Raw genomic sequence first — 19,183 nt, 5'->3', positions numbered from 1 at the left:
AGGTCCTCATCAGGTTCTCCAGCTCAAGTGTATCCTTGTTTCGGCTGTCTGAATCCCTGTTCACTAGCTCTATTATTCATACTAAATTTTGGGGCTTTTGATCCCCCCTTTCAATCCTTATCAGCTACCACTGGATTTCTCCATGACATCATTTACCTTGGGGTCAGAAACATCTGGTCTGGTGGTATCCACCCTGATCTTCTTGCTTTTCCCTCTCATCAGGCAAGGACAGCCTGCCAGGGGCTTCACTCTGTTTATCAGGGTGAGGGTAAGTAACTTGTCTGAGGCCATACTGGAGGGCTCTGTGGGTGTACCTGGTGAGACTGCAGGTTTCAAACTGGAATTTTTAAAATGGAGTTACTTAGGTTCAGGCCTGAGGCCATCCTCACAAGTAGGCACATTTTGTGATTTGTGCTTTATATCTTTGTAAAAGAGGGTAAATTATAAATAAAGAAAGATACCAATTGTTAACATCTGTATGTTTAATTTTTATAAAGCAACTTTCATATTATCTTTTCTGGGCTTCACCATCTCTCTTTGACTAGAACACAGAGCAGGGATTATTAACATCCCCTTTTTATTGATTAGGCAATTGAGATTTAAAATATGTTCTATGGTATGAAATATGATATGTCAAGAGCTTTGTAATGTTTTGAACAACTAATAATAAATATATATATATATATATATATATATATATATATATATATATATATATATATATACACACACTCTATGGTCCTCCTGGGAATGTGGCAGAGAGATTGCTGTTATTAAAGAAAAAATATTTGGATACTTATTAAAACATAATTTTAAAATTGTTTTGACGCTCTTGGAGATGAAACTAGGCTTGGCACATGCTAGGAAAGCTTACTCGACCACTGAGCCACATCCCCTTGATGAAGTATTCATTAAAGTCCATTGTAATAGCAGTTCTAACTGATATGAGAGGCGGGGGAGAACTGAGGGAAACTCAGAAAACAGCAAAGACAGCTGGAGACTTATAGCCAAGAAACAAGTGGATTGAAAATTACTAGGAGGAGAAGAACATCAAAGGCAGGGGGGATTCTTAACAAAGGCAGGCCAAGAATTTATACATCACAGGCGGGGGAATAAAAGAAATATCCTCAGATATGAAGTGTCAAAATACCAAGAGTGATCAGGTGTCAGGATGAGAGGATGACTTAGCAGTATTCTGCTAGGACAAAAAGGAAGGCCATGGTACAGCCCAGTAGACAGAAGACTCGGAGAAGCCTAACTAAAATTTGGTTACGGAGAATCTTTGTCACCGTCTACTCAGACCTCTTCATTACCCATTTCCAAAGAAGAACAGAGGGGTGGCAGGCAGCCGAGGCTCTGGGATCGTGGACCGGAGGCTTAGTTCTCCATTGAAAGCAGAACTGCCTAGCAGCCAGGGTTAAGGTGGCCGAGTGCACAGATCATCAGCAGAATGCGCAGGGGAGCAAAGGCTCCAGACCCTGCTGCCTTCACGCCCGCCCGGGCCAGCCCGGACTCAACCTCTGGGCGGCCTCCGCAGGTCGGCAGGGCGGGGCCGGCGCGCTGATTGGCTGCCCGCCCCGGCCGGGGTTTCCCCGGCCCCGCCCTGCCGCGCTCCCACAGCCTGCGAGGCCGCGCGCTGGATGGTCCGGCGCTGCCCGGCGGGTGGGGCCCCAGCCTGCGTTCCTCCCTCCCAACCGGTCCTCATCCTTAAAGCACGAGTCCCCACGCCCCGCCTGTTGGAGAGGGCGCCGGGATCCGCACTGCGAGCAGTTGGGGCAGGCCGGGGCCGACCGAACAGGGCCTCAGGCGACAGGGCTGCTGCGGCCGGCACGCGAGTGCCTCGGACCCGAACGAGTGTTTGCGGGAGCCGCGAGGGGAGGGGTCCCCGGCGCCATTGCTAGTGACCGGAGCTCCGCCGGGCTCCAGTTTGCCCTCCGCTGTTCTCCTCCGACCGGGAGGGGCTGTGGCCAGTCCCGAGGCCGGGCTCGAGAATCCGGTGCCTCGGCCGTCCGCCCGCAGCTTTGTCCGCCGCCTGTGCGGGGGGGGGGGTCCGGGCCGAGACCATGTTTGACAAGACGCGGCTGCCGTACGTGGCCCTCGATGTGCTGTGCGTGTTGCTGGGTACGTACGCGCTCCGGGCCGAGGGGCGTGTGCGCGCGGGCCCGCGGTGGGGTGCGCCAGGGTGTGGGCCGGGGTCTTTTGGAAGAGGACTGACTGCTGCAGTGCCGAGGACTGGCGAGGCGGGGGGGTGTGCCTGAGGCTCGCGCTGCAGCGGGGCGAGACGCGGGGGCGGCTTCTGCAGCCCGGGACCCCGCTTTGCAACCTGCACCCTAGCCCCCGCGTGACCTCCTGTCTGTCGCCCGCGGGTGTGCTGAGCCGGCCTCTGCTTGGACGCTGTTCACGCCTCTGCGCTCGGTGCCTTGCTGCTGTCCTCTGTTTCCCGGTCCACTCTAGCAGGCAGGGTGGGCTCCTCCCTCTCAACTCGGAGAAACCTGGTCGCTGGCTCCTCAGGTTCTGTAGCGAAACTGGAGATTTGATGCACTAGGGCTTCTCAGTAGCAGGCGCCAGTGCCTGGCTTATTTTACTTGTGGGAAGCAGTTTGATTTTTCGGCTATAAAAGGCTAGAACGTTTCTAATTAGAAGGTGTTGCCAGGTTGTAAATTGTCAGGTTGCATATGGGGATGACGATGCCAAGTTTCTGCCTATAGTTCTGAAGAGGCTTGCTTTTAGGGGAATGTATCTCAGACCTGCTGTTTCTTTTTCTGCGCAAACCTTGCCATGGTATAGCTTCCATTTCCTATGACAGCCCGCAAGAAGCACTAGACATTTTTAAGCTGCAGCACATTTGGCGAAGTTTTCCTGATTGGACAACTTCTGTTCTGGGTTTCTGATTGTCAGGTGCTTCTTCCTGTTGAGGAAGAATTGGAATCATCTGGATAAGGGTTAGGCGTTGGAAGGAGTTGGTTTCACCTTTTAAAATATATATTATGGAAGGCAGCTATGTTGTGAATTATGTGTGTTATGGAAAACAACAAAATCTGCTGGAGCTTTGGGTAGTACGACTCATGTTTAAGTAATCTAAGTAGTACTACTGGCAAATTCCCAGGATCTGAGATGTCTGTTTTTTAGCATCCTAGATGCAAATCTGAATAATGGCTTTTCAGAGAAAGGAAATTCCCCTGGTTTTAATCCAATAGTTTCTGAGTATTCTACTCTCTTGCTTCAAACTTGACCTCTTAGGTGCTTGTGATATTGTCTAATCCGCTTAAATTTGACAAGATTGTTTTTATAGACAAAATTTCTTTTTGATATATATATATATATATAAATATGGATTTTTTTTGTTGTTGTTACCAGGACACCTACTTTATAGCTTCACGGTGAATTTTAGGAATTAAGCTTAGGAGAGGGGAATACAGTTTTGGAACAGTCTTTATAGAAATAGTCCTTTCAGATGTCAGGGCATAGTAATTAAAATATATTCAGATTTATTCATTTGTAATGAAAACTTTACCTTTGCTAAAGATGCTACATTGAAAATATACTGTGATGTATTCTGCATCAGTGGAACTTGGTTAAACTTCATTTATATTTAGTGAAGGAAGAGGAAAATGTTCAATCAGGAATTTTGGTAATGAGTCTATTGGATAACATCCTTAATAGCTATATATTGTGTAATTTTTATGTATCAACGGTACCCTTTCCTGCCTACTGGGAGTTATTAATTTATAAAGCATGATTTTTTTTCTCCCTGTGGACCTAACACTGATGAGTAGGGATGAAACATACGTACTACTCTTAGGTAGATGAAACTAAAGTTATTAAACACAAAGTCATATGGTAGATCTGTATTAAAAAATTATGTAGAGTGGGGGAACCTATAAGCAGTATAACTTTATAAATTTCAAGTTCTTGTTGCATATATATATATATATATATATATATATATATATTTTTTTTTTTTTTTTTTTTTTTTTTTGGTAACAGGGATTGAACTCAGGGCCACTCAACCACTGAGCCACACCCCGCAGTCCTATTTTTTTGTATTTTATTTAGAGATAGGGTTTCACCTAGTTGCTAAGCGCCCCACCATTGCTGAGGCTGGCTTTGAACTCGAGATCCTCATATCAGCTTCCTGAGCCACTGAGATTACAGGCGTGTGCCACCACATCCGGCCTATATTTTTAATATGATGCATACATCACATAATTGTCCTATTAGAGGTTAATTTTAGTGCTACATTGACCTGGCAGTAAAGTAACTATGATGACTTTGAAAAAGACATTTGAAATGTTTTGGTGGTTTTGGAAAAAGCTTTCTTTGGGGACTTATGCATTTAGTTTAAGATACTTCATGTATTTGAAACATATTTATCTGTTTTCATATTATTGAAATTTCTTTTAAAGTATATTAAGTGTATTGTAAAGATAAGGTCAGACTTCCCTTTTCCTAAATAGAAAGTGATTTTTTTAGTACTGACTTAATTAGATAGGTAAGATGACATTAGAGTTAACATCAACTCTCCATTATAACAGTGAGTAAAAGCAGTGGTCCAGAAGATTGAGAAGTTTGTCATGCCAACTTTTGGAAGACATATTTATAGAAAACTTATCCTTTCTAGTAGAGTCTAAGTATCATATTAAATTTGGTTTTTATTCACCTCACTGACAGCAGGATTTTGGCTGCCTTTCAGCTTGAAAAGGGTTATTAACGTTTTCCTTTTTCTGTGAGGCATTCATAGGTAGAAGTTGACTACCAACAAAAAGATGATTAAGCACTTCATAAGTACAGGGTTATGTGAAAATGATTCATAATTATAATGTGCATATGTTCCAGATTCTGTTAATGACCACCCGAACATTGTACAGTATATCCATTTTAATGATATTATGTGATTTTCTTACATAAGTGCTTATAATTTTACCAAGGACGATGCCTGTTGATGTGATCAGTAAATATGCATCTCTCTCTTGGGGTGTGTGTGTGTGTGTGTGTGTGTGTGTGTTGTCCCTAAATCATCTTTATTATCAGTGTGAAACACGAATTCTCTATCTGAATTGTTGGCTCCTTCAGGAAATCTGGTAAGCCCTTGGAAAAAGAATGAGCATTTTGAAAGGTTAAGTATATTTGAATCCTTTCTGAAATGAATCATAATCTTGCCATCTTTCCCTAGTTCTTTTGATGATTGATAATAAAGGCCATATACATTGAGCACATGAGAAAAGCTGGTCTGCAGACAATGATGGTGGGCTGATACTGTTTTAGCCCAGTTTATTAAGGCATGTACAGAATATAACTTGTTAGTTAATTGCTAAAGGTCATTCCATATTTTAGCCACCATACCATTAGGCAACCAGTTAATTGACCCTGAGTCCTTTAATTGATTCAGTGCGCATTGAAAGGCCAACTTTGTACTTTGTTAGGTACTAGTGATACAAAGATAATAGGACAGTCTCTAGACAAATAAGAGGTTATAATATGTCATGATAAGTTTAATAATGCAGTTATGGAATAGGTACCTTTTGAGCAGAGGAGCAGAGAAGGGCCTTATCTTAGGTGTATTCCATTTATAGAGAGATGGCTTATTTTTTTACTTTTAGAGATGCAGAATGTCAGAAGATGCCTAGAATTACTTGTAGACTTTTTTTTTCTTTTTTTTTTTTTTTTCCAACTTGACCTAGGGCATTAGGAACCTAAGTAAGTACCTATACTTATGACTTATTTGCAGTTCATGTTGTTTACAAGATTTAGGTGGAACTGGCAAAAGCTATATATCTATGTTTTGCTGGGTGGTGATCATTTGGAATACCTTTCTGTGTTACCTATTCTCCATTTGCCCCACCAGCTCTTTTCTCCACCCTGCTCTGTGCTCTGGGAAGAACTTACATGGGCTATGTCAATTGAGCCCTTGTCTTGGTTTCTAGTTGGCTTTGGCCAATGTGAGGGATATCAGCAGGAGGCCTGGAAGAGCCACTTCACTCCTGCTGGATTTTGGATGTTCTGAGTAGGTCACCCCTATTCAGTGGCTCTTTCTTCCAGTCAGCTACAGAGATCTTTATGGGTTCTGGTAACCCTTCTCTTGCCTCTTCAGACCTAGAGATGATAATGACTTTCAGGTGTTGCCATCTGAAGATATAGCATTGTCCCTTGCTGCTTTCCCCAAATCCTGCTTACACCTTGAAAATGCTTCCTTCATTACATTCTCTTGAATATATCAGGTAGTGTGCTTCTTTTTGCTAGGACCCTAACTGATAATATTCATCTATGTGCAGAACAGATTTGATACAGCCTCTCTCTCTGCACTAAACATCAATTACAGCTTCCCTTAGTAGCAGATGCAAACAGAAGCCCATGGATGCCAGTGTTGACTTTCTCAGGAGGGAGGGGTTTGAGGTACCCCAGCATGCTCTAAATGTTGTATCACCATTATGCCAAATCAAAGTCAATAAGTATAGAAAAAAATCTGTCAGTAATAACATAATCAAGCCAGGTGGTTGTGGAACCCCTGCTACTATTAGTAATTATATCATACTGATGACATATGTCATTATCATAATGCTGACATCATTCTACGAAACTAATATGCCCTAAGGAGTTGTTCCTTTCCTAACTCCCAGTTTGGATTCCTTTCAGGTGGCTTTAGGGGAGGAGGGTGGTGGTGGTGGTGGTGAAGATTTTGAAAAAATTTGCTTTTGTTGAATAACCTCCAGCATTTTGTGCTTTCCCTTTTCTCCTAACATTTGTTCATTCATCCACTCATTATTTAGTACATACTTATTGACTATCTGGTGGGTGCTAGACATTGTTTAGGCACAGAAGATAAAAATAAGCCAGTGAACCAATAGAACACAGTTCCTATCCTGACTATTGGGCAGTTCAGTTCTACTAACTTCAATTAATGAAACTTGATTCTGATAAAAGTTTGTTGGTTTGTTTTCTGTATATCATTTAATTTTTCTTTTCTAGCCACAAAAGGAAGGAATTGAAAAAAAGTTTGTTGAACTGGCTATTTGTTGAATCAGACTTTTTCTTTCTTTAAGTGAGCATTTTGGAACAAAGTAGAGGCCTGGATTATAACTATTTGGCCCTACTTGTTTTATACAGTTGATTTTTAAGTTAAATTTACCTTGTTTGGAATAGAGTATGGAAATATTCAGAGAACTTTCCTCATATATTTTATGAAATCTAAATTCTTCCTTTATATTCTCTTTGAATAACATACTTTTGGAAACTCAGAGACATGCTATGAATCTTAATCTCTTTCTCATTTAGTCATTTCTGGCTGAGCTGTACCAAAATTTTTGATATGTTGTTCACTTTGGGGAATTATTCTGATTTTTTTTTTTTTTTTGGATAAGAAATTTAAGTTGAGGTTAATATTTACCCTACTAAAAAAGAAGTTGGCAACAAAAGTGACTAAACTTTCAAATTTTAAGTGAAACATATGTTTGTGTTTTGCTGTGTGGGAATCACTTGGAGTACCTTTCTGTACATATTCTCCATTTGCTTCACCAGATCTTTTTTCTATCCTGTACTGTGCTCTGGGCAGTAGCTTACATGCGCTACATCAGCTGAGCCCTTGCTTTTTGGTTTCTGGTTGGCTTTGGCCAATATGAGAGACATCAGCAGGAGGCCTGAGAGATCTGCTTCCCTGCTGCTAGATTTGGTGTTGCTGGAGATGTTCCCAATTCTGTGAATAGGTCACAATTCCTATTGATATATGTTTATGAAGTAAAATCTTTTATAATCCTACCATCTATAGCATGATAATTGTATCAGTAGAAATAACATCAGCTAGTTTTGTGCTAGGAACTTTAAAATGTTTCCCACTAGTCCTCATGGAATGCTTTTGAAGCCTAGTGTTTTATCAGTCATGTGTGAAACCACATATATAGTCTTCATTTGGTGGTATTCCAGGCAAGGTGGAAATTGATCTGAATAGATCTGTGGTAGAATATACTTAGACAAATAGAAAAACTGTTACTTTATGCAGTGATAACTCCTGAATTTCAGCTTACTCCAGAAAACAGACTTAGCTGCACCTTTACTATTTTTTTTTTTTGCTGAGGTCTTGGAAATGATTTCTCCCCTTGTAAAAAAGTAGAGTTATAGTCCTAAGACATTTGAATGAACATAATTTTACATTCTCACTTATGTAAATTCTATCATTTGAATTCCTCTCTGCAGTTCAGCAAGCAGCAAAAAAAAGCTATTTTGTTATACCTCTTCATACCTTCTCTTTCTCTTATCCTTGTTTTTCAGATATTTGTTTTAACACATATTAACCTGAAATTGTTTTTATGTTGTATGAGCTCAGTGTTAACTTTTTAAAAGTATTTGAGTTTTCAACATCTTTCATTTAATTATTTATTGAGCATACATTAAGTGCTTAATATAATAGAAAATAACTGTGAAAAAGGTAAGCTCTCTGTACTGAGAGATCATAATTACTGAGGCTATGAAAGAATTAAAATAGGGTTATAACAGTGAGACTTTGGGGGATGATAGTCTCCAGAAAGGCTTCTCTGAGAAAGGGAGATTTGAATTGAGAGCTATTTACATTGAGATTTAAGGATGAAAATGAATTGGCTACGAGGAGCTGGGGGAAATTTCCAAGCATAGGGGAGAGCAGGTGTTGAAGATCAAAGGAGGAAAGGGCATTTCATAATAGAAAAGAGGCCAGTTTTCTGGCTGGATTATTATATGTGTCAATAGATTGTGGTATTCATCCATGGCCATCCCCCTCAGATTGAACCCAGGGTCTCACCCATACTAGGCAAGTGTTCTACTGAGCCATACTCCTAGCTCCTTCTTCCTTAGTATTTTTTTATTTTTATTTTTTAACCTGTTCTAATTAGTTATACATGACAGTAGAATACATTTTGACACATTGTACATCAATGGAGCACAACTTCTCCTTCCTCTGGCTGAACATGGTGCAGAGTCACATACCGGTAGTGTAGTCATACATGTATATAGGATAATAATATCCATCTCATTCCACTGTCCTTCCCACCCCCATACCCCCTCCCCTCCCCTTACCTCCCTCCCCTCTGCACAATCTAAAGTCCCTTCATACCCCCATCCCCATTATGGATTAGCATCCGCTCATCAATGAAAACATTCCGGCCTTTGGTTTTTGGGGTTTGGCTTATTTCACTTAGCATGATATTCTCCAGCTTCACCCATTTACCTGCAAATGCCATTATTTCATTCTTCTTTAAGGCTAAGTAATATTGCATTGTGTATATGGATCACATTTAAAAAATTTTAAAAATCTATACTTGGGCTGGGGATGTGGCTCAAGCGGTAGCACGCTCGCCTGGCATGCGTGTGGCCCGGGTTCGATCCTCAGCACCACATACAAACAAAGATGTTGTGTCCACTGAAAACTAAAAAAATAAATAAATATTAAAAAAAAAATCTATACTAATCAGTTATACATGACAGCAGAATACTCTTCAATTCATTGTGCACAGAGCATAATTTTTCACTTCTCTGGTTGTACACAAAGTAGGGTCACATTATTCATGCAATCATACATGTACCTAGGATAATGATGTCCATCACATTTCATCATCTTTCCTATCCCCATGCTTCCCCACTTCCCTTTGCCCAATTCAAAGTTCCTCCACTCATCCTGCCCCCTCCCCCCCCATTATGGATTAGCACATCAGAGAAAACATTTGGCCTTTGGTTTTTTGGAATTGCTTACTTTGCTTAGCATGATATTCTCTAACTGCATCCATTTACTTGCAAATGCCATAATTTTATTCTCTTTATATTGCTGGATAGTAGTCCATTGTGTATTTATATCACAGTTTCTTTATTCATTCATCTATTGAAGGGTATCTAGGTTGCTTCCACAGTTTGGCTATTATGAATTGTGTTGCTATAAGCATTGAAGTGGTTGTGTCACTGTAGCATGATGATTTTAAGTCCTTTGGGTAGACACTGAGGAGTGGGATAGCTTGGCGAAATGGTGGCTCCATTCCAAGTTTTCTTTTCTTTTTTGTGGGGAGAGATACCAGGGATTGAACTCAGGGGCACTTGACCTCTGAGCCACATCCTCATCCCTACTTTGTATATTTATTTAGAGATAAGATCTCACTGAGTTGCTTAGTACCTCACTTTTTGCTGAGGCTGGCTATGAACTTGCGATTTTCCTGTCTTAGCCTCCTGAGCTACTGGGATTACAGGTGTGCACCACTGCACCTGGCTTCCAAGTTTTCTGAGGAATCTCCATATTGCTTTCCATAGTGGTTGCACCAATTTGCAATCCCACCAGCAATGTACGTGTCTACCTTTCCCCCCACATCCTTGCCAACACTTATTGTTGCTTGTATTCTTGATGATTGATGGCCATTCTGACTGGAGATAAAATCGTTGAGTCGTTTAGATTTGCATTTCTCTAATCACTAGACACCTTGGTATTCTTACTAGTTAATCGTCACCTTTAATTTTAAATATCAGAATGGATAATTATAATAACTGCTGTTTATTTAATGCTCTTTAGATGTTGTGTAGCCTGTGGGTCCCTCAATAACTTGCTTCAGGAGGGGTGCTTGGTCATCTCCTTTGGCAGATGATGGAACTGAGGCCTAGAATTGTTGGGAAATCACCCAAGGCCACCCAGCTAAGAAGTGGTATGGTTAGGAATTGGGAAGTGCATTTTTATTTTATTTTTTTTGTACTGGGGATTGAACCCAGGGGCATTTAACTACTGAGCTATATCCCCAGACCATTTTTATATATTTTATTTAGAGAGAGGGTCTCACTGAGTTGCTTAGGGCCTTGCTAAGTTGCTGAGGATGTCTTTGAACTCGTGATCCGCTTGCCTCAGCCTCCTCAGCCACTGGGATTACAGGCGTGTGCCACTGTGCCTGGGGAGAAGTGCATTTTTGAGTCTTATAACTTTTGAGTACTGATTAACTAGTCTAGATTGGGAAAGGTTATAATAAATGATAGTGGTGAGGAAGTAGGAGTTGGGAGATTTAGTTGGCTATATAAAAGCAATGATTATTGTAGGTGGCTTAAATATTTTATGACTATCTTTTTTTATATATATTTATTTTTTAGGTGTAGATGGACACAACACAATGCCTTTATGTTTTTTTATGTGGTGCTGAGGATTGAACCTGGGTCCCGCCCGCGAGTGTTCCACTGCTGAGCCACAATCCCAGCCCCTTATGACTATCTTAATCATGTTTAGTTATGATGTATATTCAAGAGTCAATTTCTGCTTACCATAGTTTGAACAAGTATCTACTGTTTAAAAAAGGCACTCTAATTTTTATAATTCAAACTCCTAATAACATCAAGAATTAGCAACAAATGATAACTTGTGATATAACTAATTTGCCCTGTTCAAATAACATGCCCATAGCCTTTTTCTTCGAATAAGCATTGTTGTTGTAGGCATTCCTGTTAATCTTCACAGGGAAAGAAGACCTTTGCCTTTCTTGTTTTTTGAGTGAATCATGTATACAGTGTTCAGAGTTACCTTTGGTAAGGCATTCCAGCAGATATAGTTAGAACCTTGTGATTCAGTTTTAAGTTGTCACTGCTTAGAAATGTTTCCTGAGTCTTTTTCAGGGTGGGGTGTCCAGAAAAATAACATAGGAAATGTGTAGCAGATGAGCTCTTCAGTTAATTGCTAGCTGTTAAGCCATGTGTTGCCTTGCCTTTTGGTTCATTTGTGTCAGCAGCAGGGAGACATGGGTTGGCTGCTTCAGTGCTGGAAAGGTAAATGAGAAGAGAAGAACACCATTAGTTACTGAATTCCTATGATGTGCCTTGGTAAATATTTTATATAAACTCACGTAATATCACAAACTATGAGGTGTATAGTATTAGCTTCATTTTATGCTCTACCACTGGGGATACAAAAATGATTGGAAAAACAAAACCCATGGATGTCTGACAGCTTCTTGCTTATGGTAGAAAACAGACACATAAGAAATAATAATGTATATGTTATAGCTTAGCACTGAGAATACCAAGATCAAGTGAGACAAGATCTCAATCCTCAAGAGATATACAGAGCCATGTAAGGGGAGATAGGTAGATATTTTAATGAAGCCTATCTTTATTTCAGCATGGTTTCCCCTGAGATCTTTGCTTTTCTTTACGACAGAGATAATATAAAACTTTGGGAATTTTTACTTTTGGCTAGTTCTGGAAATAATTCCTGTAGAAAGTTTAGAAGGATACTAATCTGTACACATTAAGAGGTGAAAACACTCTTAACATGGGTGCTTAGGAAGTGTGTGGCACATAATAAGCATTCAGATGTTTGTTACAAGAAGGAATAGGCAACATACTTGCATCAACCACTCTTCTGAGATCTGAATTCTAGCTCCATCTGTTACTATGTGTTATTGGAAGGTCACCTGACTTCCTTATGAGTTTCCTCAGTTAATGAGGAAAAAGTTGCAGCTAATCATGCCTTCCTCATAGCGCTGTGAAATCAGATGAGCTAATGTGTGTGACAATGTATGTGATGTGTTTAGCATAGTCCTGAACTGCAGTAGGCACTCTGCAATTGTTGTTGTCATCATCATCATTATTAAGCTGATAAGCCCATTTGGTACCCTTGAGACACTATGCTTTTTCAATCTGATTTTGTGAGCTGGTGATTTTTCTTTTGGAAAATTATTGGTGTAGACCTAGTGACCGTTTAAATAGCATTGAGGAGGGAATCTGGTTAGTTTTTCAGTTTTCAGTGCCCAAATTACAATGAAAAATGTTCTGATTACTTCTAATCAGTTTTTTTTCTGGGGTCATATAACCTCATTGTACTTCGGTGTGAGCAGCATTTCCACAGCTCATTGGCAAGGTATCCAAAAGAAATTTTATGGTTAAAGAGAGAATAGCAAGCCAGAAATAAGAATAAACAAAGGTGTTTGGGAGGTGAGGATAGCATGGCTTGGGTAGTCCTAATTTAGTACTCAGAGCCTAAAACAGGAAGCTTTTGGTGTAGGTTGACCAAGCTAAATAGACCAGTTGCCTTTATAACTTCTTTTGATAAGTAAGAATTTATCCTTTCTTCTTTCCACAGTATAAGAAAGGGATGTACATTACAATTACACTCATCTCTAGTGTTCTGGGATAACTCTAATTTTAGATAACCATGTTCTTCAGAGAGGGTAGTTTGTTAAGTATATGATCAAGTATAATTAAAATTCATACTTTCATAAAATTTTTCCTTAGAAATGATTTTTAAAAACACAAAAATAACATCTCAATTTTGATTTAGAAAATATCCCTAGCTTAGTTAAATCATGTAGCAGAAGCAAGTGACATTAATTGTATTTTACTTTTTTTCAAAGGGCATGGATAAGAAACAGGAATTTTAAATGTGCTCCTTTCCCAATATTGTCTACGTCTGACCCAATGGCCCACATGGAGAAAAGGTTTCCTAATTCACGATTTTATCAAAACTTGTTAGGCAGGTTATGGGTAATGCTAACTTTGTAGCAAGTTTTGGATCTACATTAAAACTTACTTTAAGTGTCAGGCAATATGGGTTAAATTCTAAATACTGCTGTTGAATATACAAATGAATAGTTCCATTTTATGAAAATAAGTTTTTGCATGGACTTTTCCCCATGCTTAGGATTTGACATTGTAGGTAATTTTTCATTGATTGCTAATTTGTGTAACTTTATTGAAAGAGTTTAAAGTGTAACTTCAAGTTAAAAGCCATTGGTTTGGAAGTCAGGTTCTTGTCTTACCTCTATACTCCCTGCAATCTTCATGAATAAAATCACATGGCTATTTTATTTATTTATATTTAAGTTATAATGACTGCTAGATCATAGTGGTAAATGAACCTCACTGGTTAAGGAGAATCAGTTGCTACAGAACGTGTTGCAGAAGTTGACACCAGTGAACTCAGGGTAGGAAGACAATGAACACTTGGTGTACAAGGGAATATTTTGAGAAACTGCAGCAGACTTTCAGGATATTAATTATAAATTTAGCCTGACCAAGAATGGGGTATTACTGTCAGTAGAAAATGGGGAAAAAGCTGAAGACTGATGCACTTAGGAAGTAGTAATACAGGAAAATGGGCTCCAATATACAAAGTAATATAGGCCTCTTGCCTGAATTTCTTTTGCCATATGTAGATAGGCATACAGTTTTATCTATGGCCAAGTAGCTCCTGACATCTTGCAGCTTATTGGGTATTCCTTTGTCAGTTACACTGTTGAAAAATGGTGATACATGTTACATGGAAAAGCCAAACAGAATATAATCTGGTCAGATTCACTGAAGTTTTGGCAAAGAGGATTTCCAATTTTGAAAAATGACAGACATATTTACTTATTGTTCAATTAAACAACAACAAAGAAAAAACCTCACTTCTAACAGTCTACTAAATATAAAGAGACATTTCTGTGGGGGCAAAGATCTGACACACTAGGGGAATCTCTTTAACACTGCAATCTACCTATGATGTGTAGAATAATAAATAGGAAACCAGACTTTAAAAAAAATAAATTATATAAGATTCTTTTTCTACTTTCCTCAGTACTAGTTGTACTAGTCTTACATTTCATTAGCCAATTTATGATTAGAATGGTAAGACTTGAATGTTACTGAGAGGCTGTAGCTGGCAGGATACTTTACTACTTAGGGTAGGGCATTGGGATGTAGACATTGAACACAAGGAGTTTTGTCTATGCTATAGCCATAGAGACCCAACAATAACTAAAAATATGTGCACCAGAATTCAGATATCATAATACCATGGCCCAAGTTATTAAAAAAACTTGGCAAAATTGAGTCCTATATAAGAGCCATATTTTTTGCTTGTCATTTAAAACTTATATTTAAAAGCATTGAGCTATTTAATAATCATGACTGAAATTTTAACCTCAAGGGAACCTCTAGCCCAGAGGCTCTGATGTGGGCTTTGGCTGAAAAAGTGTTTTTCCTGATAAAAATGGTGACAGAAGACAGTGGAAAAATGAGAAGAAGAAAAAATGAAAGAATTTTGCCAGGTGGTATGTTCTTGGCTTTTAAGAGGGGTTCAGGAGAGGATGAGGCTTCTTTGAAAGGAGTTGAGGTCACTTGAGAGGATTCATCATGAGGACATGCTTCACAATGGATGAAGTTGCTGTCCAATTAAGAGATTTCAGTGGAGATTCTGATTTTCAGTTTAATAAGTGTATAAGGGTCACATAGCAATTCAAATTTCCTGAAGTAAAGACTTTGTCTTTTAGTTTGGCCAATTAATTAGATCTATATTTAGGATTTACTAGGAAAAAGAGCAGATCACTGGAAGAACTTTCGAAGAATGTTATAGTTGTTCTTTTTGTCATGTCCTCAGGCATTATGATAAAGAATGAAATACTAGAGCTGGTGGTGCTTGCCCATAGACCAATTACTTAGGAGACTGAGGCAGAAGGATTGTTTGAACCTAGGAGTTAGAGGCCAGCCTGGGCAACATAGTAAGACTCCCATCTCAAACCAACCAACAACAGTAACAACAACAACAATAACAAAAAAACCACCAGGTTAGGAAGCCTGTAATTTCATTGAACATTTTGTAAGCAAAATTGTTGTTAAAGCAAGGAGTTTAAATTTTTTTTTTTTTTTGGTTCTGGGGGTTGAACCTTGGGGTGCTTTAACACTGAGCTACATCCATAGCCCTTCTTTATTTTTCATTTTGAGACATGCTCCCTCTAAGGGACTTAGTGAGGCTGACCTCAAATTTGTGAACCTCCTGCTTCATCCTTCTGAATAGCTGTGAAGCATGGGCCACTGTGGAAAATTAAAAAAATATATATATCAAATGGAATGATGGCAGAAATGTTATAGTTGATATAGGCAATAAAGATGAACTAATACTTGGGCAATAAGGGTATAGTACTTTCTGTAATAAAGGATGTAAATGGAAGCTGGGTGTGGTGGCACATGCCTGTAATCCTAGCTACTTGAGAGGCTGAGGCCAGGCGATGGCAAGTTTGATGCTAGTCTGGACAATTTAGTGAGACCCCTGTTTCAAAATACAAAATAAAAAGGGCTGGGGTATAGCTCAGAGGTAGAGTGTCTTCTGTTCAATTCTCAATCCTGGTTAAAAAAAAGCGGGGGGCGGGGGAATATAAATGGAAACTTTTAAAGTGAGCTAGCATTATATCTGCACAAACTCTAATTACTCAAGAGAAAAGATTGTTGCCCTATTTTAAACAACTTAGAATGCTAGGCTGACTTTCAGTTTCAATAGAATTTTATTAAAATATTTTGTATTTTATCAAAATATGAAACACATTTTTATTTTTAATTTATATATGACAGTGGAATGCATTACAATTCTTATTACACATATAGAGCACAATTTTTCATATCTCTGGTTGTATTCAAAGTATATTCACACCAATTCATGTCTTCATACATGTACTTTGGATAATAATGATCATCACTTCCACCATCATTTCTAACCTCATGTCCCCTCCCTTCCCCTCCAACCTGCTGCCCTATCTAGAGTTTGTCTATTCCTCCCATGCTCCCTCTCCCTATCCCACTGTGAATCAGTCTCCTTATATCAAAGAAAACATTTTTATTTATTTTTACTTATGTGTAGAAACTTTGCAGAATTAAAAAAAAATTTTTTTGTTCTTGGGATGCCTAAAAGTTAAGAGTGTGGACTTTTACTTTGGCTGGTAGGTAGAATAACAGATTAGAGCTGGTTTGGATTTAAGATCAGTTAGGAGGCTTTTTGTAATGGTAGAAGTGAGATAATGGTAGTGAGTTAATGGTAGTGAGACTAAGGAGATGGTGGTAGAGAAGGATGAAAGTAGATAGCATCTATGAGATTAAGGGTACTCATCTTGGTGGCAGGTTCAATGTGGAGAAAAGGTATATAGAGAGATGTAAGATAGTTCAGAATTTTCTGACTTATATAATTGGATGGATTTTGGTTCCTGCTAGTCACTGAGCTAGAGAAAACTAGGAGAGAACCTGATTTGATAGGAAGGATATAGTGAGCTTGGTATTGGTCATGTTATATTTAAGATGTCCTTGGAATATGTATAAAGTATGAAGTCTTTAGTTGAATAAATGGTTTTAGAGCTCAGAGAAAACTTCTGACTTTTGGGAACCATTGGCATATTTGTGGCAATTGAAGTCATGAGAATTGATGAAATCCCAGGAAGAAGTTATAAAATGAGAAGATGGTCTAGAACTGAGCTTTGAGAAAACTTACATTTCAGATTGGTTGGGGAAAATTAAGACAACCTGAAAAGGAGTGTTTACAAATGAGGAGAGTGTTTCTGGAAAGCCAAGTGGAGAGAGTGGTAACAATGTCTATATTCTGAAAGATCTGTATAAAGATTGGAAAATGGAGTTTGGGTTTAGATACAAAAGATCAGTGAGAGACTTATGTAAAGCCAATTCAGAGTGGAAGCCAAATTGGACGGAGAAATAGGTAGTTGGTGAAGAAAGGGAAATTGCTGGGTATAAGTTACTCTTTTAAAGAGTCAGAATGAGAAAGAAGGAAGAATGTGGCAGGTAAGAAAGACACCCAAATACTAGCTGAGTGAATAAGTGCATCATCAACCTTGAGAAAATTTCAAGCATAGAATAATAGAATCATTTCTGAGGAGAATGGAGGAAGATCTATTAGGGACATCATCTGAAGCACTATACTTATCCTATTATAGGATATAAACTTTTATCCTATAATAAGATATAAATTATAAGATAACCTATAAGATAATAGGTTGCCATGGTTTCCTATGATGTGCTGGATGGGAGATGGGAGAAGAATTTTTTTTTTCTTTTTTTAGTACCAGGGATTGAACTCATGGGCACTTGACCACTGAGCCACATCCCTAGCCTTATATTGTATTTTTTTATTTAGAGACAGGGTCTCACTGAGTTGCTTAGTGCCTCATTTTTGCTGAGGCTGGCTTTGAATTCAAGATCCTCCTGCCTCAGTCTCTCGAGCCTCTAGGATTACAGGCTTGCACTGCCGTGCCTGGCTGAAGAATGATTTTGTGTGTGTGTGTGTGTGTGTGTGTGTGTGTGTCTGTACTGTGGATAGAATCCAGGGGCACTCTACCACTGAGCTACATCCCTGACCCTTTTTATACTTTGAGAGAGGATCTCGCACAATTGTTCATACTGGCCTCAAATCTGTGATCCTTCTGATTCAATCTCTCAAATTGCTGGGATTACAGGCATGGACCCCCTGCCAGATGAGAATGATCTTGACAGATAAAGGGAAATAATTTTTTAGGTCAGTTGTCAAGAAATAGTTGAATTCTCCTTTACAGAACCTTCATTGCTAACATCAATGGATTATTTGATACATTGTTTTTCAAAACTATCATCAAGTGTGGTGGATACAGTTTGAAATTTGGAGCCTGATATTCAAAATTTCAAAATTCTGTTTGCTTCAGGTCACATTGTTGTTTCTTTAGTTCTGCTAAGCTTCAGTTTTTTCACTTGCATAATGGAGAGAATACTCTCTGCTTCCTAGAATTAAATGAGTATCTGTAAATAAAGTCCTTGGTTTTAGTCACTCAACAAACCAATTTATGCCTTCAGTAGCTGTTTATTGTATAGTTCCAGCATTGAATATTTGCTTTTAGCCTTAAAGAAATAATTTGTGGGATATTTTCCTTCTTCAGCTCATGTTCTGTATAAGATGACTTTAGGAATATAAACATACATTTTTGGAAAAATGGATATATGATTTGTTACTACTATAATCATAACTGGTAAAAAGAAATTTTCCAAACTTCTTTGTTTGTATGCCTTATATTTGTGTGCCTTTAAAAAAGAAAGTGTGTATTTTAAACAAAGTGTACTAATTTAGGTATGCCAATTTGGTGACTTCCTGCCAAAGTAAGAGTTTTTATGTTTTTTTTTCTGAGATGCTAAAGTTAGTATCACTTTATTTTAGGTTTTAGGTCTTGTCATTTGGCATAATTCAGACTAGATATGATGAATTCACATTAACACTTTCAAGAATTAAAATATATTTTTTATTTGTTGTGTGGGGGATGTGAACTGTTTTAGGTCTTAGGTCTGAATTTTATTCAGAAGTTTTTCATTTTTTTGTGCTGCTGGGAATGGAATCCAGGACCTTGTGCATGCTAGGCAAGCACTCTACCACTGAGCTACATCCCCACTTCCTATTATAGATTCTTGAATTTTTTTCTACATACAT

General features: G+C 38.7%; 1 protein-coding gene across 3 annotated transcripts in view; it reads left to right on the top strand.

The window, feature by feature from the left end:
• The first annotated feature begins 1,622 nt into the window (after positions 1–1,622).
• Plpp1 (phospholipid phosphatase 1) overlaps positions 1,623–19,183 on the top strand; it is a 91,721-nt gene continuing 74,160 nt past the window's right edge. Inside the window, exon 1 of one of the 3 annotated variants that reach the window (XM_046456296.1) lies at positions 1,623–2,121. In XM_046456296.1, the coding sequence (XP_046312252.1) occupies positions 2,101–2,121 (21 nt within the window). In that variant the 5' untranslated portion in view covers positions 1,623–2,100. The remainder of the gene's footprint in view (positions 2,122–19,183) is intronic. The other 2 variants (XM_046456293.2, XM_046456294.2) reach the window with 2 other exon arrangements.

The sequence above is a fragment of the Marmota monax genome, unplaced genomic scaffold (genome assembly GCF_021218885.2).
Source record: "Marmota monax isolate L192 unplaced genomic scaffold, Marmota_monax_Labrador192_F-V1.1 WCK01_AAM20220418_F8-fsc00037, whole genome shotgun sequence".
Taxonomy (NCBI): Eukaryota; Metazoa; Chordata; class Mammalia; order Rodentia; family Sciuridae; genus Marmota; species Marmota monax.
Note: the sequence above shows the minus strand (reverse complement) of the source record. Positions and strands in the feature narration are given on the sequence as shown.